The sequence below is a fragment of the Helicoverpa zea genome, chromosome 4, assembly GCF_022581195.2.
Source record: "Helicoverpa zea isolate HzStark_Cry1AcR chromosome 4, ilHelZeax1.1, whole genome shotgun sequence".
NCBI classification, from domain to species: Eukaryota; Metazoa; Arthropoda; class Insecta; order Lepidoptera; family Noctuidae; genus Helicoverpa; species Helicoverpa zea.
In genome coordinates, this window is record NC_061455.1 from 13,648,115 (window position 1) to 13,666,198 (window position 18,084).

An 18,084-nucleotide genomic window follows, 5' to 3' on the forward strand; every position below is an offset into this window, starting at 1 on the left:
TGCGCTGCGACGGAGACGTCGTGTTTTGTTTATGCGGGTGGAAGACAGCCTTTTCATTACATTACATAAGTGGCATTAAATTATTCGTATTTTATGTAAACTCTCTGTAGTTTTGGGCATTGAATATGTAGGTAAGCAGAGCAAATTTGGTGGCGTGTGGCATATTTGATAGGCTCAGTTCTTTTAGTCAATTTTGCTAAGCGCGGAAGCCTCTCGAGGCTGCCCCTTCAGTCAGTACGCGGCTATAGAGCACAAAGCCACAATCCACTTCTGCTAACTGCTCCCTATTAAAGTAACCTCGCCGATGAATGACCAATGCCTATGTAGTCTATCAGTAGTTTTATTGTGTACACATAAATAATGTAGTGACATTATTCATAAAATACTGACACAAGTTGGCGCCCCGGCGGCGGCGGCGTTGGCCTCAGTCGCCTCTATTTATCAGCCACACACTTAAGTGTCACATAAAATTTAATTATAGCTAAAGTTCCAGTATCTTGCAGATATACCCAAGTGCTGGGGTTATTGTTTTGTACATGTTACAATTTTGTAGTCAATAATCTACTTTCTTAATGACAACAAATTACTAACAACTAATAGTTTCTCTGTATGTAGTCTGTAACTATCTTAAGTAGCAAAATTCAGCAAGCACCATGTACTTCTACACTATCCGTCTAATTTAGTGATAGCAACTACAATAGATTTGGGAATTAATGTACTACAGTACTACTGTGGTATTCCTGAACAAAACAAACAGTCTGTGTTCACCAATATATTATAAAAGATAACAACTTACTTGATACTCTTAAAAATAACAAACTATTGGAAAAATTATGTGATTTGTTTCAAGATACCCTGTCTGATGAGTGTCTGACACTCGGACGTTGGCAGAAAATGTCTGCTATTCTTCTTTAACAAGATCACGTCGCCATCTTCTAACTCCAGCTTACCATAGTCCGCCATGCAAAGAACTTCAATGTACAGAGATTTAGGGGGCTTCAGGTTTTCTGTTAAGTCAATGCCGTTATATCCTATGTCTTGACCTAAGGATCTCATGTATGAAGCTAAATTAATGGAGTACTTAGAGAACCAATCATATTCATCGTCTGACAGTAGTTCTCTTACATCTGGTGGTAACACTGCCCCAAACTCCCATCGCAGAGTCTTGATTTTTGCCATTCTGCTGTAGAGGTACGCTAGGAGGCAGCGTTTGTTCCGTTCTAAAGCTGAATGCCTGACCTGCACTGTTGACCAAAGAGTTTTGTTTTCCATTGTTGCATTTCTGTAACAGATAAATATTCTGTCATATTAAATTTAATACTGTGCTATTATAAGTAGGTAGTTGTTTGTTACATTATGCACTCAATTTTAAAAGAAGTTGGTTAACTATAATGATATTTACCATTCTAAACATATTAAGAAGTAACTTACGCATCATTCATATTCATCCTAAACAGTGAATGCATTTCCTCCAATATTTGCCGTATCTTATCATCCTAAAAATAACAAAGATATACAAAAAAACTAAGAAACATACTCAAAAAAATAAGAAAAAAAATGATAGCAGAAACATACATTGAAGGGGTCTATAGTAGCGGGATTTCTTTCGGCTTCTTTCAATAATTCTATGACTTTTTCAGCGAACATTGCTCTGAAGTGAAAATAATCAACACAAAGATTATAATATTAAAATAACAATTTTATTCCATTACATGTAAAGGCGGGAGTGAGTGAAGATAAAAACAAACGTAGCCAACTGCCAAAGTGACAATGTCACTTCACACTGACAGCGACAGCTCAGTTCAAAAGATTGCAATATTTATTTGGATACACACAGAATCAGAGGAATAATTAAGTTCTGTCCTAAGTAATATTCAGCAAAAAAATCCAAAAGAATCATCATGATAATAATCCTGATGATGGTTTAAATATCTTTTACTGTTACAAACTTTTTTGTTTTCGGAAGATGGCTAAAATCCGTAATTAATTACTAAAAGTGCATTTTTTTATATATTTAAATGCCACAGCATTTCATTGATAACGAAACATTAATATTTCACTTATTTATATTTTAAAAAATGAATTACAACAAAATCGCTTGACCAAAAAGGGAATACTTAAATAAATAACACGCTCATTATCCAGCGATAACCTATTTCCTTCATTCATTTAGAAGCTGAATTTCATGTAATCTAAACTACTTCAAAACACCCCGGTTATCTATATTCTATGTAAAAATTATATCTAAGAACGACGTAATACGATACGTAATACCGACCTATTATATAAAGAACAGAACAGTACAGATGGCGTTCAGTTCGCTTTGTAATATTCAGTGCTACACATGTGTGTTTATCCGAACGCACCATCGCAACAAGACTGATCGGGAGCCATCATTAATTCTCATTGCGCATGCGATTTCGTTGTGGAGCGCTTGTTTACTACGTGATTTAGTTTTTCATTTTAAAACATGGTTTCACATACCTAGTGTTTTTAAAACTTACGTGCATTCCAATCATTAGTTAAAGACTTGTGTGTTTTATAATAAAAGCATCAAAATGAGTGGAAATAAGAGGATCAATTTCGATACAAAGATCACGGAAGACGAGAACATCGATTCTGGTTTTCTGTCGGGACCTTTGGACGTGTACCCAGGAGATGAGGAGGATAAGGAGGCGGAGCGCCAGTCGGCCAGTGAGGATAAGAAAGTGTTGAGTGATAGTGCAGTACAGCCTAGCGATAGCGAGCTCGACAGTGGTATTCTGTGTTTATCGGAGTGCCTCTCGGGCGTGCAGCTCACTGACACGCAGACCCCACACATCGAGGTCTCTCCTCCAGAACAGAAGAACCTCCCACCTATCGTCATATTCTTCCAACAGGACGCTGATGGCGATACGTGAGTATATCAATTTGGACTTTACAGCGTTCTCAAGTACCTAGCCAATGTCAAATGTTTGATCAAACGTTGGAATGTTTTTATTACTGATAGTAAATTCTTATCAACTTAAGATATGATCATGATCCTATGAAGACAGACATTGATATTATTGTAAATTATCTGCACACTATTAAGATAGCTATTTTGTATGTTTTGTATTGCTACACATTAGAGAAACATTCAGCTGATTGTGCTGGACAATAACTTACCTTTTGATATACAATTATTTTCATACGTTGAACATTTATGTGCATCAATATGTCTGTCCGCTTTAGTCTGGGTTTTTCTGTTTAATATGTACTTGTGTATTTAGAACAAAAACTGCTTGTATAAGTTTGTTTATCAATGTTCCAGTTACTAACCAGTTCTGCTAATATTAGGCTAGAATATGTTGTTTGAGGAGTTCACATATTGAGTTATATTCTCAAGATTTATCCCACAGCTTCATAAACATCAATAACAATGCTATTGTTAATTTACAGCTGTAACATTATGTAAAGATGGAATGGTTATATAAAGTGAAAGTATCAGTGGCATAGTCTACATCTTTGAGAGCAAAGATAAATCAGCCAAGTATTGATACCTCACTTTTCACAATTCTAGTGCTGCTCACATGGTTGGAGTACTCAGAGCTATTGTTCCTACTAAAAACAAATCACTTTATTTATTGAACCTTTCAATCTACTTAAAATCGTGAATGGTACACGGTTATGAGAATTGTTTGAGTCATTAATTTTCCGAGGCACTCGTTGATTCATTGTTAGTGTCCTGTCCTGATCTGGACACCTGCTTTTAATAACTTAAAGAGATACAATAACTGAGTCATGAAAGCTTTTCCCTTCCTGCTATGGCATAGGCTTATTAGTATTTGTTTACATTGGCTTAGCATGCATGTATTGTAAATACTTGTATTTCCATTCTCTTTAGTTATTGCAAAATTTGTTCAGACAACGTAGCAAATCCATTTTGCCTTGACTTGGTAAAATATTCTCATATCAGTTGCAGTGTAATAGGATGATAAACTTGTATTATATCAACAATGTAAAGCTGCGTACATAAAGATTATTATCAAATATTTGTTGTACCTAAACTTAATTGTTTGAATTATAGTACTTTCATTCCTGTTACAATGCAATCAAAACTAATAAGATCATTAATGTCCCATTATTTGTAGCATTTATCATTGCTTTGTTTTACAACCAAATACTGATAAAAGTGGAATAACCCAGCAGTTAGATTATACAGTTCATGTTTATTAGGCCAGATAACATTGCCTGTCAGTTTATTCAGACAGCCATCATACTGTCTAGTCATGATAGCCAGTATTGCCTCATATCAAATACAATTGGATGAATTAAATTAGTAAACAGACCTTTTTCTTGGAATTATCTGTGTACTCAAGTAGCAGAACATCACAGTATAATTCATGGGATCAATGCCGGCGACCTCCGGGCAAACCCCGAGGACTCGGCGCTGTTGACTTTATACCTTGTGTTTTACGATTATTTTCCTTCCATTACATGTTCTAGTGGCTGCCTAATGCGATAAACTCCTATGTTAATTGTTTTGTGACGGTTTGCTAACTGTCCGTCGATGAATTACGTCATAAATGTACTCAGCTGGCATAAAAACGTGGACAACTTTTGTGGATGTGAACTGTTTTTTTGAACACACAAAAAGTACTCGTTTTTTTATAAAAAATGATGAGTATTGATGACGAGGCAATATTACTTTGTTTGTGCGTTTGACCTAATCTGTCGCCCATTTTCATACGTAAAAAGATAATTAGGTACTTACAGTAATTTAAAATCCACATAGGTAATCCCTGTTAATAAACCTTATCCTAGAGCTATCTTAAATATCGATTGTTTAATGAACGATTTAATAAACATAGCACGGTTTTATTACATTTAAGTCCTTCTAAATTAATTTTAAGTATGAGGTCATTGGTTGCCGGTTTCTCAACATAATATTATCATAAAATGTTGTAAAATGTCATACACACTGGGTGTCGCGGCTAGGAAGTTCATACTTCCCTTACTTGTTACATCATTAGCATTCGTAAACAGTTCGTACTACACACTCGCTAATACACAGAAGTGCGCCGCATGCGCTCTTGTAAACATTACTTATTTGGCGCTTAATTATCAATTATACTCATATAACTATATGGATGTTATGATAATGCGTTTAAATTTCGCATTAATCGCTACTTCATCAAAATAAATAGGAATCATCATGACTCACTATTAGGTTTAAAGAACTTTATTTCTCATAAGAACATGGTTCACTTAAATGAGATTAACAACATTAACTTATAACTAAATATACACCGCTTAGCTTAACTATGAATAAACAGAGAGTACAACAGCAGTGAGGCAGATAGATGTTCATTAGGACTATTCAGGATTAAGTTATTGTAATCGCTCTCTAATGTTTAGTTCATAGTGTGACGTATAGAGAGGTCTAGAATGCTGCGCGGCTTCCGGACGGGTTAGCATGTCACGCGCTGAATTAAAGCAGGCCCCTCTCGCGTGTGTGCTCACACGTAGCGACCGATCGGTCCGATACCGTAAAGGTCGCAAGCTCTCTCACCACAGTTTATATCTAGAAAATTGCAACAAGCGTCTCACCAGCCAGCAGCAGACAATAACAACGTTATTCCCTTGTTACAGACAGTTACACATAGCGTCAGTCCACGGCTGCGAGAAGTCAGTAGGAACACTCATAAGGGTGTGTCCAAACAAAGCGCTGTTAGACGTAGCCAACGACGACGGGCACACGCCCCTGCACCTGGCAGTGATGAGCGGGAACGCCGTGGTCACCAGGATGCTGGTGCACGCAGGCCTGTCGCTCGGAGCGCGCGACAGGAAAGGAGAGACACCCCTGCACAAAGCCACCACAAAAGGACACATTGAATGCCTACAAGCGTTACTCGCGCCTGTGCCAGAACATCCTAGGACTAAGTTATCATCAGTACTCGACCAAAAGAACTATAAAGGTAGGTGCTATTTTTCGGATAAATAACGTTTGCTCTTTTAAGCGATGATCTCAGCACTACTAGTTTATAATCTTACACTGGAATTCCATTATCAATAAGTTCCTTATAAAGTAGGTACCATTTTTTCCATTCGCACCATCTGGTACTCTAGGCAGTTAAAATGACATCATTGACTGTCCATTAGTCGTCTTTGAAGTAAAGAAGAAATTTAGCGGTTAGGCAGTATTTCGAGCCGCGACTTATATTTGTATGGTATACCACCATTGGCACAGTTTTATGAACGCTGGAAGGTCATTGTAATTGATGACATCTGTTCCTTAATTATTAAAAACAATAATAGAGCATGAATGTTGCCAATTAAAATAAAGAGGATACACTGTAAATTAGGCAAAATGCTTCACTTCTTTAAGTGATACATAAAATAACAATAAACTTCACGGTTAAAACTAAAATATTATTTTTAACACATAGGCACTGATATAACATTTAAGTTCGCAACAGTTCATCTGAATCACGGCGTTTAAGAGTAAAAACCCGCACAACGGTTTTCCCAGGTACAGGCGAAACGCTCTAACCATTTGTTCATAAAAGTGTAAAATTGTATTCAAGCAATAATTAATGTCTGAGTTATACGCTTTTGTATGTAGTTGTTTGCTTATAAAACCCTCATCAGATTGATTATTCAAACACCGATATAAAAGTTCAATTAAATTCAACAAAGAATGCACAGCAATTATTGTAACAGCTTCCGTATGCTCATTAGAGTTAGAGTAATTAATACTGATTAGTATGTCATCCGTATTGGCTGTGAAGTTGTTTGCCTTCGAGTGCAACGGCATTGTCGCTGCAGCGGCCGCGTCTGATCCGGACACTAACCGGCACCGCGTCGCGTGTCTGCGGGAAAAAAATACGGAGCTTCTCTAGGATCTGATGAATTAAGTCGTGGCTAGGACCAACTGGAACCTGCTTGCTATGCTAAACAAAGCGCTACATTGTTTACGTGTGAACGCACCGAGCATTCTTGACGCTGCTAGTGACGTGCCTCAAGGTCTTCATTACTCTCAATGCCATCACGCGAACCTAAGCGCATTATGACATCTTCCAAAATGCCCGCTCAAAGAGAACTTGCTCCGCTCCTAAATAGTAAATCAAATTAGGAATTCCCGACATCCGTAAACTGCATTAAAAATATATTAACTCCACGCTCTTTATGTGACTGGTTTTCCCGTGCTGGCAAACAACAAATCTTATACCTAATATAAAAGAATTTCGGTTCTGCCGCAGTCAAACATTTGCATATGAATTTATGATATGTTGACCTTGTGGAAGACATTTACGAAAATTTGTAAAGTTCGAGAAGACTTCATGAATAGTTTGGAGAGCACAAGGGGTCAATATATCTCGTTGGCCTAGAGAGATGGTGGAAGGCCGGTGCGAGATAGTGCGGAGGCTGTCGGGCTGGCGTCTTGGGTATTCCCAGACTCACGAGCCGGTCGCGTAACGAGCGCGGCCCGCTCACCGAGTGAAAGCAAACTTTTTGACCGTGTAACGCAGGCGAGCGCTCCGTGCTCGGTACACACGGCTTGGGTTACCCCGGCCATTGTTTGAGCGCTAATTGAAACGTATTACGACTATGCTAAGTAGGCGACTTGGTGAGATGGTTTTTCCTGATGTGACAATTTCAATATCTTATGAATGTCATTGCGCCAACAAACGTGTACGCTATTTGTATATTTATCGCCGTGTTATTTTTAAGTCACGAAGGACAGCTCTTAGTGTGTGGATCTAAAAATTGTTTTACTCTTTTAAATATGAACGTGAGGTTAAGGAAGTAGATTCACCATGTTAAAGGCGATGAAGCGCCTGGTATTCGTCATCGTAGGGATGAGCAATGTGCGAATACTTTAGGAAAACCACAAAGTTTTGGCGTCGCTTGCATTGATGTCAGAGCCTGTGCACAATGGTAGCTTTATGATGATAGTGTGGGCAATACCCACGTGAAAGTGTGCCTCGCCACGGTTACATACGGTCGGAAATCCCAAGCGCATGTATTATGAACATGTTACGTGGGACTCCGACGCCGGACTTTCTAATTATATCTCCACCAACTAAATCAACTCTTAAATTATTTCTCTTATCTGTGTTTGACATCGAGCCTCATACGGCACAGCCCACACCATAAAATGTACCTGAATTTTAAGCTAAAATTCATTGCGTCCAGCGACCGTTCGGATTTTTGGGAATTTTGGAGAATCCGGTTTTTGGATGCCTCGATAAACATGTTAGATACCTAACTCACAGCTAATTATGAGAGCTGTATTTGTTTTAAGTTTCTTTGATCCGAATGTATTTGCCATCCGAGGAGGCCAACTCAAATTGTTACGATATTACATAATTTGGTTTTTCCATAGACATAATAGCAGATTAAAATAATAGATATTAATAATCATAAAAGAGGTTGTGTGGTAATATTATTCCACAAACGTCAATGTATTTGTTTTGTATGCCTTGGCTCAATAACCGTCTTCAGTAGGGTAAACAAACATCGCCAACCTGGGAGTTCATTGCAATAGAGAGCAATATCGTTCGATTATCCTTAGATTATTACTGTGATAGCTTATCATAATTTTATTGAAAGAAACAATGACAGATAAACTGGCTGTTATTTCTTTTACAACTGTGTGTAGTTGCGTTATCTACCTGAGCGCTCGTAAACCATTGCTATCTGTCCGTATTAAACACTTGTACCGTTTTTATAAAACTTGGGGTTTCCCGGCGCTCAACCTGGTTTTTCAATATTCTTCAACGCAATTTATTATCATGAAGATTTCAACACCTCTCCACGTAAGCTTTACACAAGCCGTTGAGAATCGCTCTTGTAAACATTGTTCACTTTTCAACTATTCGTTACAGTATGATTTTATATTGCTAGTTAAAATTTATCGCGGGAGAGGATCGTAGTTCCGAAGACGGATAAGCGCGATTTTTGTACCAATAAAAACACGATTAGAGTCATTTAGAGCTCAAGACCCACAAGGAAAACTATGTCTGAATCATGCCGTATCTACAAAATTTTAGTAAGAAATATGAATGCGACGACGATACTCGATGGAACTAAACCTTTACATGTCCCAGTGACGTCTATAAACACGCGCTTGCGCATACCTTGCTTGACCATTGTTTCCTAATTAGTCCGAGTGTGAATAAACGTGGAACTACTTAGGACAGTTCACGTAACACGTTATTCCCCATATTTGTTCAAATTTAGCCAAACAGGCAAACGACAGCTGCGGCAAGTGAATTAATTACGTTTATGTTGAAAATTTAAAGTAGAGTTTGCTTGCGAGCTGCGTTGGGCGTCGCAAGGCTATGGGTTTTTACAAGAAAACTTGTTAAAACATCCGCCGGCAGGGTTCTGCATGGACTTTTTAAAATGTCGGAATGCGTTTTGCGAACTGAATGTGCCAGCCAATGATGCAGCTGCTATTTTTAGCAGATGCAAATTAATATTTTGCTTTGGTTCCTATTTTTGGTGCTCATGACTCAAATATAATGGGGGATAATGTGCAGTGTAGTGGCTGATAGTGTCCTAGTCTTAAAATTAATGATACATTCATCTTTACTTTAATAATGCGTTTTTGGTAAAACAGTAGTTTTATATGTATAATTGATGCTGAATGATATATTATTTATAAATTATGTTATAATATTTCCTTGGAAGACGTCTGCCAACGCATCGGCATTACCCCGGGTTTAGTTGCGGTTAATACCTAGCGACTACCACTAGTTAGCTGTAATGTTTCAATTCATAAATAAGGAAAAGGTGACATTTTTATATATATAAAAAAAAAACTTGCGTAATAAGTTTTATTGCGTTGTTGTAATTCGAGAATTAGCACTAGGCTAAATATACGGTGGGAAAATACCAAAAATATTAACTAGTCAAATATTCCATTACCTAATTGATGCAAATTGGCCCCTAATCGTCATAGAAATTAGGACTTTAACATTTTTGTGGTATACGGAAATAGTGAAAATGTATCAGTAGCTCGCCTTATTTGGCGAGGACAGTGGAGGCGCGTGCGTTGCCAGTCGCCTCGCCGCGGCCGTCACATTGTTGGGAAAACCCCATCAGGTCGGCGCGCCCGCCCCCCGCGCCGCCCGCGCCCCGCTCCGCCGCGTGACGCCATCCTACACATGCTACTACCGAAGTACTTGCGCCGGTTGATCCGTCTCGCTGTCACGTCAGCTGGCGTAAACACTGCCTACCGCTACTTCTGTTTTCATTAAGTTATTTTTTTCAGTTCCCACGAGTCACTACTTCATGATGACTGATCTATAATTTAATGTAACGAGTCTAAAAGCTCCTAACCGCCGGCAATTGATTCAGTTTATTAAGTTAACTGTAAGAATAATGAAAATTATTGTATCGGCGGTTTTCCACGAATAGTACGCAATACGCAAGTCGAGGTGTTTACAATTGGCGCTGTCGTGTAAATATGTAGGGTCTTATGTCACGTTCCACGCGAAATTGTCGTCTCCTTGACATTATAAGTACCACCATGAATTTATAATAAGCGCACTAAAAATTTCCACCCATAAAAGTTTCCACAATAGCTTCTTCATAATTGTCTGCATAATGTGCACAAATTGTCTATTACCATATGCAAATACAGGACTTGTTGTTTACGATGCCGTAAATTTCATACCTCACGGCGTATATTCACAAATGGTTCGAGTGGATGAGAGATATCTGTGATATGTACGCTTCACCTGGCCTAAGTCACGGCGTACTGGAACTTCCATCATGTAGTAGTAGAGCTATCGTTAATATTGTACTTTGCTCCAGCGCTCATTAGAAGCCATAGCACATCTTCAGAATTGCTGAGATCCAATTCACGCATGCTTATTATTAATACTTGCAAATATAGAGTGGTTGCGCTCAATCGAAGTGGTTTGCCAGTTTAGTACATGATTTTATTAACAAAATCTCTCTCGTAGGACCTTGTGTTCGGTTAATGACGTTACAGAATTTCGATGGGTAAATAAATTAAAATCAATTCATCATAAAATCTTGTAGGATTATTCCAACTCTCCTGATGAAAAGGAAACGTCACTGAACCGTCATGCAGTACCAAAAGGATTATATTTAAGCTAACCTAAATTCTTGAGCTTTAAAAAGCGCTCAGCCATTTTAGCGAGCGATCTATTTTAGAATCGTTTTAAATACATTTGGATCGGTTCCAGCAGGTCGGGCGCTCGATCATTATGGACCATTCCTATAAACAATGTTCTCACTTCTTGCACATGGAGCCCGATGTCACTGTTTGCATTAAAATTTCTGCTAAATATGAATTTATTGACTGCTATTGCTATATAAAACTAGATTTCAAGTCGATTGCCCAACATTATCTTACTATATTTTCTTTTTTCTATTTATAGTTTTCGGCCAGAATTTGTATCTCCCGGATATATTTAGCATAAAAAGAAAAAGAGTTGTTTTTTAGTTTTCTTTGACGTCAATCCGTGGTGCTAGCATACTATGGAACCAGTTTAAGTGGCGTTTTAAAACACGTAGAATTATAATGATGAATGACCTAATAAAATACGTCCAGTCAAGAGGTTATCCAACTTTTATCATCTGAATATTTAACAAAATTGTAAAAACAAGACTTCATGATATTGAACCATAAGGTTCAGCGTAACTGAAGCATTTGTTTTTTTTCTGCAGGTTTGTCATTCGGAAAACCCTCGATTTATCTCGTTTATTTTATCAAATTCTAGTAAATTGACGTTTGGAGATGTAACTGATGAAATGTTTTAATGTACTGTACATATATAGCAAGTCAACTGCATACTGTAACCTCTGACTGGGTCTAGTAAGGTTTGATCTGACGTGTGCTGGTGGAACTTGCTGCGTCACTAAATATTATCGAGCAGAAATTCCCCACACTGATTATTATAATAACGATTACATTATAGGTAATTAATCAATGGACTTATCAGCCTAACTAAATGATTCGCTAGAACACAATCATCTGCGCTGATGCTACGCGTTAATATTGTGTAAATGTTGTTTGTCTGTCGTTTATAATCCAGAATACTATTGATAATGGAATTCAAAACGTTACCGCTACGAGGTCAATCTGGATATTTATGATATTAACATGGTGTTGTTGGTTGTTGCAGGACAAGCATGTGTGCACCTCGCGGCGTCGTCAGGGAACATAGAGGCACTGCAGACGCTCGTCTATTACGGCGCTGACATCAATCTAAGGGTAAGCACACTTTCCAAACTCTATAGCTAGCCTCTAGCACGATGCCTAATGTCTAGCTAGAAAACCAACCGCAAACCAATCAACATTTGGATTAGCCCGAACACAAGTCGTTACTCTACTGTGAACAATATTCCGGAACGTAAATAACTCGATTGTGGGGCAATCCGTTTCTGTATTTCGCGGTTTTTGCATTCATAATGACGGAAAAAGTATAAAATAATGAAGGGGGAATCCGCTCGTGAGTCGGCCAAACCACTCATCTAGGCCGAACTAGCGAGAACTGAAATAATTGTCAGCAATAAATAGAAACTTATGAATCAGCTCACATGTTTTAGAGACGGATTATGTTATCTTCAATCAAGGATGTTTGCAAATTTTTACAGTACCTATCTAAAACTTGGTGTAGTGAGGTGCATCTAAGGAATGAATAAAAATATAGATTGATCAATTATCTACATTAAATGATAGATTTGGTTATCAGGTATCATATCATCTCATTCCTCTGATGGCTTTCAAGGGCAAGCAGGCCGTTTAACTAAATTTTTAAAATATAGCAGACACATCCATGGCCAATGACTAGTGAAGGCAACTTAGTCATTGTATGTCTCCTTGAGTACCACGGTGGAAAACCCATTGCCTCGCTGTTTGTGTTAATCTACTGATAGTAGCCTATCTCGTGCGTCGGGGTTTTTTGCGTTTGTGCACCACCAGTGTAGGCAAACAATGTCAATTGTCACTACTGAAACAGATTAGATGGAATACTTTTGTTCCCAAAAACCATACGATGATGATTGGAAACAGCCACATGAGATAGAGACGATGAATGCATTCGATCTCCTGTAGTTTGTGGTGTAACATGACTGATGTATAATGTTTGTCGTGCAGGAGAACCTAGCGGGCTCGACAGCGCTGCACATAGCGGCGCGGCGCGGCGACGCGCGGCTGGCGCAGTTCCTGCTGGAGCGCGGCGCGGCGCCGCAGCCGCGCGACTACGCGTCGCGCACGCCGCGCCGCCTCGCGCGACACACCGCCGCCGCGCGCGCCTTCACCAACCTCTCCGCAGACGACTCCGACTCCGACACCGACGACGATGACGATGTGAGTCACCTCCTCTCTTCACTCCGCGGGGATGCCCGTCAACATTATCTCTAGATAACTAATGCCCGTAAAGATAAACAATATCAGAGCCTAGCGGTAGGAAATTCCAACTTTTGTTATTGTTCCAAGTCAATATCAGTCACGCGAAGGCAATGCATCAAAAATATTAAAGTATTAATTTATCAGTAAGTAAAATGTAAATACGCAGTTTCCATATTCGCCGTAATCAAATAAATGGGCTCGAAATTATTCATACACCGCGTCTGGGACTATTAGGTTTTTTCCTGTTGCTTGACACATAAGGTAATCACGCAATTCGTGGAACATATTAGAAACAGCACATGAGCGACACGCGCGTTGTATGTTTATCTGTGAGTGTCAGACGTTATCGTGTTCCGGTGCGATGTACTGACGAGATTGTTTTGTTCTGCAGATGTACGACAGCGACAGCGGCGACAGTCTGTTCGAGAGGTTGCGGGAGAGCATGAGCTCCAACAACGTCAACCTGAAGGGATGTTGCTAGAGCAGCGCGCAGGCGGGGCGACGCCCGGCAGCACACTCCGCGCCGCCCGCCGCCGGGAACTACTCGATACACCACTACAGCGCTTAGTTACTATTCCCCACAACACTCGACCATGTCGGGTTGTCCTAGAAACATTTTGATCGATTGTAGTCAAGTATAGTCAAATAGATCTGAACATTATTTCCTTGCTTGTCGTTCATGCTTAGACTATTCGGGAGCTTAGACTATTCAAAACTAAACTTGAGTACAAAGTATCGGTTGCTATTTACATTAATGATGCCATAAAACACTGTAGTGACCTACTTGAAGACAAACGGTTACAGCGAGTCTGTCCTTGATTGTATCTATGCAATTATCGGAACAGGTTTTCCCAACCGTAACTGTAACATAATCATAGTTATATTGACTATCTGACTAGATCGTAAGGGCAGTGCGCCCTCAGTAACAACATGGCTGCGTGAAGGACAAGTTAGTAGTGCACAGTCTAAGCTCCGTGAGGCGAGGATTTAGTCTTCACTCTCATTTGTAAATATAACCGAGGGGAGAAGACATGTTGCACGGTCAGGAAATACGCTCCACCGTACACAATGCTGGGAATTTTCCGGATAATATTATATGAAGTTATATTTATACGGATTTGCCCTCTAATTTGTTTCACGGGACAATTGTATTTCATGTAAAGTGATTGGGAATTTGAGACTGGTCCACGCAATGTGGAATTACCCAACGCTGTGTACAGTGGAACACGAAATAGTTTTAAGTTATTTTTAAGCCTCATGTACAGTCGCGGAAAGAATGTTAAGTTTAGAAAATTATTTAAATAGTGTGTACCTGTAAAAATCTGTTATTTGTATATTTATTAGAGTCGAATAAATGTTGATTACGATATAAATTTGGTATTTTATTATTCTGTTCTACCTACTGATGTTCTTTCCGCGACTGAACAGGTAACTGTCATATTGATAAAATTGCCAACGTGGCTGTTTTTTATGAATATTGCAGTTCTAAAAGTTAAGTAAAGCTGAAAAATTCAGCTTACCCCTAGGTTAACCATCCGACTTTATAATGAGATGAGCCAAAATCACTTCTATTATAAAGAGATAAAGTTCGAATGTTAATCGTCGGACAAGCTGGGTTTACATGTCTTCCTTCGGTAAATAGTATAATTTTGTTACAATAAAGGATGATATATAAAACAATAGAAAACATCCGGGTTAAAATTATCTAAATATGTATAAACAAAGCTGTTTACAAAACAGATATTCGTAATCTTTTGTCTAGTTTGGTGAACATGGCGGTCTGTTAGGAAAATTATATAATGATATGATTATTACGTTCAAGATAATATCTATATTGAGCGTAAGACAATTATGAAACTACACTATCTAAGCCTTGCCCTAACTTTCTCGTGAAAGTAGGTATTAAGGCTTGGGCTCCAGTAAACTTTGGGGATATGGCCGACCGTGTTACAACTTAGTTTAAAGTCTAATTAGCGTCCCTTATTAACTTTACATATAAATAGTATAATTCAGTGAGACTCAATAGTTGTGCGGTCTACTATCAATATAACACAAACGGTTTTTTCCGTTGTGTGGTATGAGATTGCACAGCTAGTAGTGTGTGCTCACTGTACTTCGTGTTAAACTTATAGTTTGTGTATTAACAGACTATATCCTATATTAGTTGATGCAAGTTTTTGACGCCGCGTAGCGGGTCGACAGATAAGCAAGTCATGCCAAATAGGAGTAACGTATATATTCGTAGTAGTAAGGACTAGTAGTAAATAACTATGTAACCGAGGGTTGCTGTCTGACGCCCGAGCCCGCGGCGACACTGCGATCAACGTGCGCAGTCCAGCTGCTGACCGTCTGACTGATATATACAAGTTATGCTGTTAACCGCTTTTTATGTAGATTATACTTATTCTGTTATATATCGTAGTACTGCAGTATGTTCGGTCCTGGCTATAAGCTCTTACTCAACTTCGCTAGTCTAAAAGCTGCCCAACGATCTTCCCAAAGTAGAAACGACGCTGTGATATGCTTTTATTACATTTTGACGTTTTTTTCTTTATTGTATTTTAACAGTGCGAGGAAATGAACGAAGTCAGACGCTCAGTAGCAGTGACTTGCTCTACTATAACTTATTAGGAAGTAAATGTATAGTATTTGGATTCAATGCATGTTATGTAAAAATATATAATTATATAAAAAATAGCGTAACATAACTAAGCGCAAAATACTTATTTTAAAATATTGTTGTCAGTTTTATATATCGATAAATACAAATTATAACAAACTGGTGTGTTTTTATTAAACTGAGCGACATAAAAACTGGTGATATGATTCGCAGAACTGACATACTGTTTACGTATGATCAGAGCACATGTCACAACAAAAATCCTAACTAATATGGGTTGGGAAAGTTTGTTTATTCCGCCGTTCGCGGTAAAACGACTGAACCTATTTTAATACCTTTTACGTGGGCGAGATGTCGCCTTACCCGCTAACTGTACCAACTTCGGCCGTAAAGTGAATCTGTCCTAAAGCACAGATTACTAAATAGTTACTAAGTAAATCGAAAGCGAACAAGTGCCTTTTTTCACCTTATTCAATACCCTCCCGTATTACCAGACATATGATCAACAAATGTACCGAATGTGATACTTTTCCCATTAAGGGAATCCCTGCAATATGAATGTATCTTTATGTGACATTTGACAGGTAAATAATATAATACCGCAAAAAACCGTAGCCCCAAATAGGAATTTGATAAGGAAATTTTACTTTTCCTCTTACTTTAAACAATGTGGTTTCCTTTAAAAAATATTTATCATTATTATGGGAAATATCTTACTCATATAGAATTAAAAAACTCCTAGCCTTCTGTCATTAAGCGGTCTGGAGAAAACAAAGTGTCTTTTCGACGATGAAACTAAAGGGAACAGTTTGTATTAAAAATATACATTAATTAATTTCATTAAATGTTTAGCATAAAAAATGCTAATTTAATTTTATTACATGAGTTAATAACCCAGTCACAGTTTAGCCGCAGTACCTAAGTAATCTGTGAGAATTCATCAAAAATAGGTGATATCCCTAAGTTTTCATACAATAGAAACAATTCATCTTATACGTACCGTATCAAGCGGTCAAATGAAACAGAACTACGGACTACACAGAACTTATATAGCTCCCTACTCTTGCTACATAGGTATAAACATGTCTGATAAGCAATGAGCAAACGCCTTTAGGAGATACAAAATTATGAATATAATTATAGTGACAGATAACAGAGTGACCGTCGAGTTGACCTACGAGTGATAACGCAATATACTTGAGTTAAACATTGTACCTAATATTAGGTATGCGACTGACAGTAAGTACTCACAAAAATAAAACCAGCGTTTTCCAAATGGAAAATTTAGTTTGCAATGGGAAAAAAATGTGATGCAGAACAAAATAGGATTATTATAGCTTCTCCTTTAGAATGAGCGGAAGGATTAATTTTCAGCGTTAAAATCTAAATCTGCATAGATACTTTTGACGATGAAATTAATGCAATGGGTACCAGCAACACCGACAATGGTGCAGCTGCAGTTTGAGCGGTCAATGACCTTCCTGTTAACACAAAATGTAATAAGTATAATATTTTTCCCATTTAGGTACATTAAATGTACAGAAGTAGGTATTTCGAATGTTAATCAAGCAGTAAAAACCAATGCGCCTTAGGTTAGTACAGGTAGAGTACAGGTTAGAGTGGTTTGTACCCACTTCAGGCCCCCCTTTTTCAGTTTCCAAGAAATAAACGATTTTTAAGGAAAACTTACATAGTCGTTATATTATACGGTCTTTCCGAACCAACTTCCTAGAACTTTAGTCAACTAGATAGGGAGTTATTTATTGTACGACCAATCTACGCACTAATTACCGTGAATGGAAAGTATTCACCCGGTAACTACCAAGATAAAACAAACAATACCTACCTAAAAGAAAACCCCTGCACGCTATTTTCAAACAACACATTATTATCGAACAATGAACAAAAACCCCTATTGCGAGTAAACTAGGTAGGTACAGAATTCCTACGGATATTCCGATAGTTTATATTTATTCAATACACAAATGATCCAAGACCCAATTATGTATTTAGTAAAGTGTTTGGGTTTTTCAAAATGGCATTTCAAGAAAATTATGTGGGCTAGTGGACCAGCTAATAAATCCATCAATTACCGATAAAATATTAA

General features: G+C 38.2%; 2 protein-coding genes across 2 annotated transcripts; one reads left to right on the forward strand and one right to left on the reverse strand.

Annotated features, from left to right (window-relative positions):
• Positions 1-757: 757 nt before the first annotated feature.
• Positions 758-1,774, reverse strand: LOC124629797 (DNA replication complex GINS protein PSF1-like). Its single transcript, XM_047163360.1, has 3 exons — positions 1,576-1,774; positions 1,432-1,496; positions 758-1,282 (listed from the first exon to the last, which is right to left on the reverse strand). Exons 1-3 carry the CDS (start codon positions 1,645-1,647, stop codon positions 832-834), a joined length of 588 nt encoding a protein of 195 aa, XP_047019316.1. The 5' UTR covers positions 1,648-1,774; the 3' UTR covers positions 758-831.
• Positions 1,775-2,299: 525 nt separating this feature from the next.
• LOC124629681 (NF-kappa-B inhibitor cactus-like) lies at positions 2,300-14,730 on the forward strand. Its single transcript, XM_047163194.1, has 5 exons — positions 2,300-2,896; positions 5,614-5,939; positions 12,129-12,217; positions 13,103-13,315; positions 13,749-14,730. Exons 1-5 carry the CDS (start codon positions 2,559-2,561, stop codon positions 13,836-13,838), a joined length of 1,056 nt encoding a protein of 351 aa, XP_047019150.1. The 5' UTR covers positions 2,300-2,558; the 3' UTR covers positions 13,839-14,730.
• The last annotated feature ends 3,354 nt before the right edge of the window (positions 14,731-18,084 follow it).

Coding starts and splice junctions, on each gene's coding strand:
- LOC124629797 (XM_047163360.1), bottom strand. CDS start 1,647: ATGTTCGCTGAAAAAGTCATAGAATTATTGAAAGAAGCCGAAAGAAAT. Junction 1,497..1,575: donor CTACTATAGACCCCTTCAAT/GTATGTTTCTGC, acceptor TGTTATTTTTAG/GATGATAAGATACGGCAAAT. Junction 1,283..1,431: donor AGGATGAATATGAATGATGC/GTAAGTTACTTC, acceptor TATCTGTTACAG/AAATGCAACAATGGAAAACA.
- LOC124629681 (XM_047163194.1), top strand. CDS start 2,559: ATGAGTGGAAATAAGAGGATCAATTTCGATACAAAGATCACGGAAGAC. Junction 2,897..5,613: donor CAGGACGCTGATGGCGATAC/GTGAGTATATCA, acceptor CCCTTGTTACAG/ACAGTTACACATAGCGTCAG. Junction 13,316..13,748: donor ACACCGACGACGATGACGAT/GTGAGTCACCTC, acceptor TTTGTTCTGCAG/ATGTACGACAGCGACAGCGG.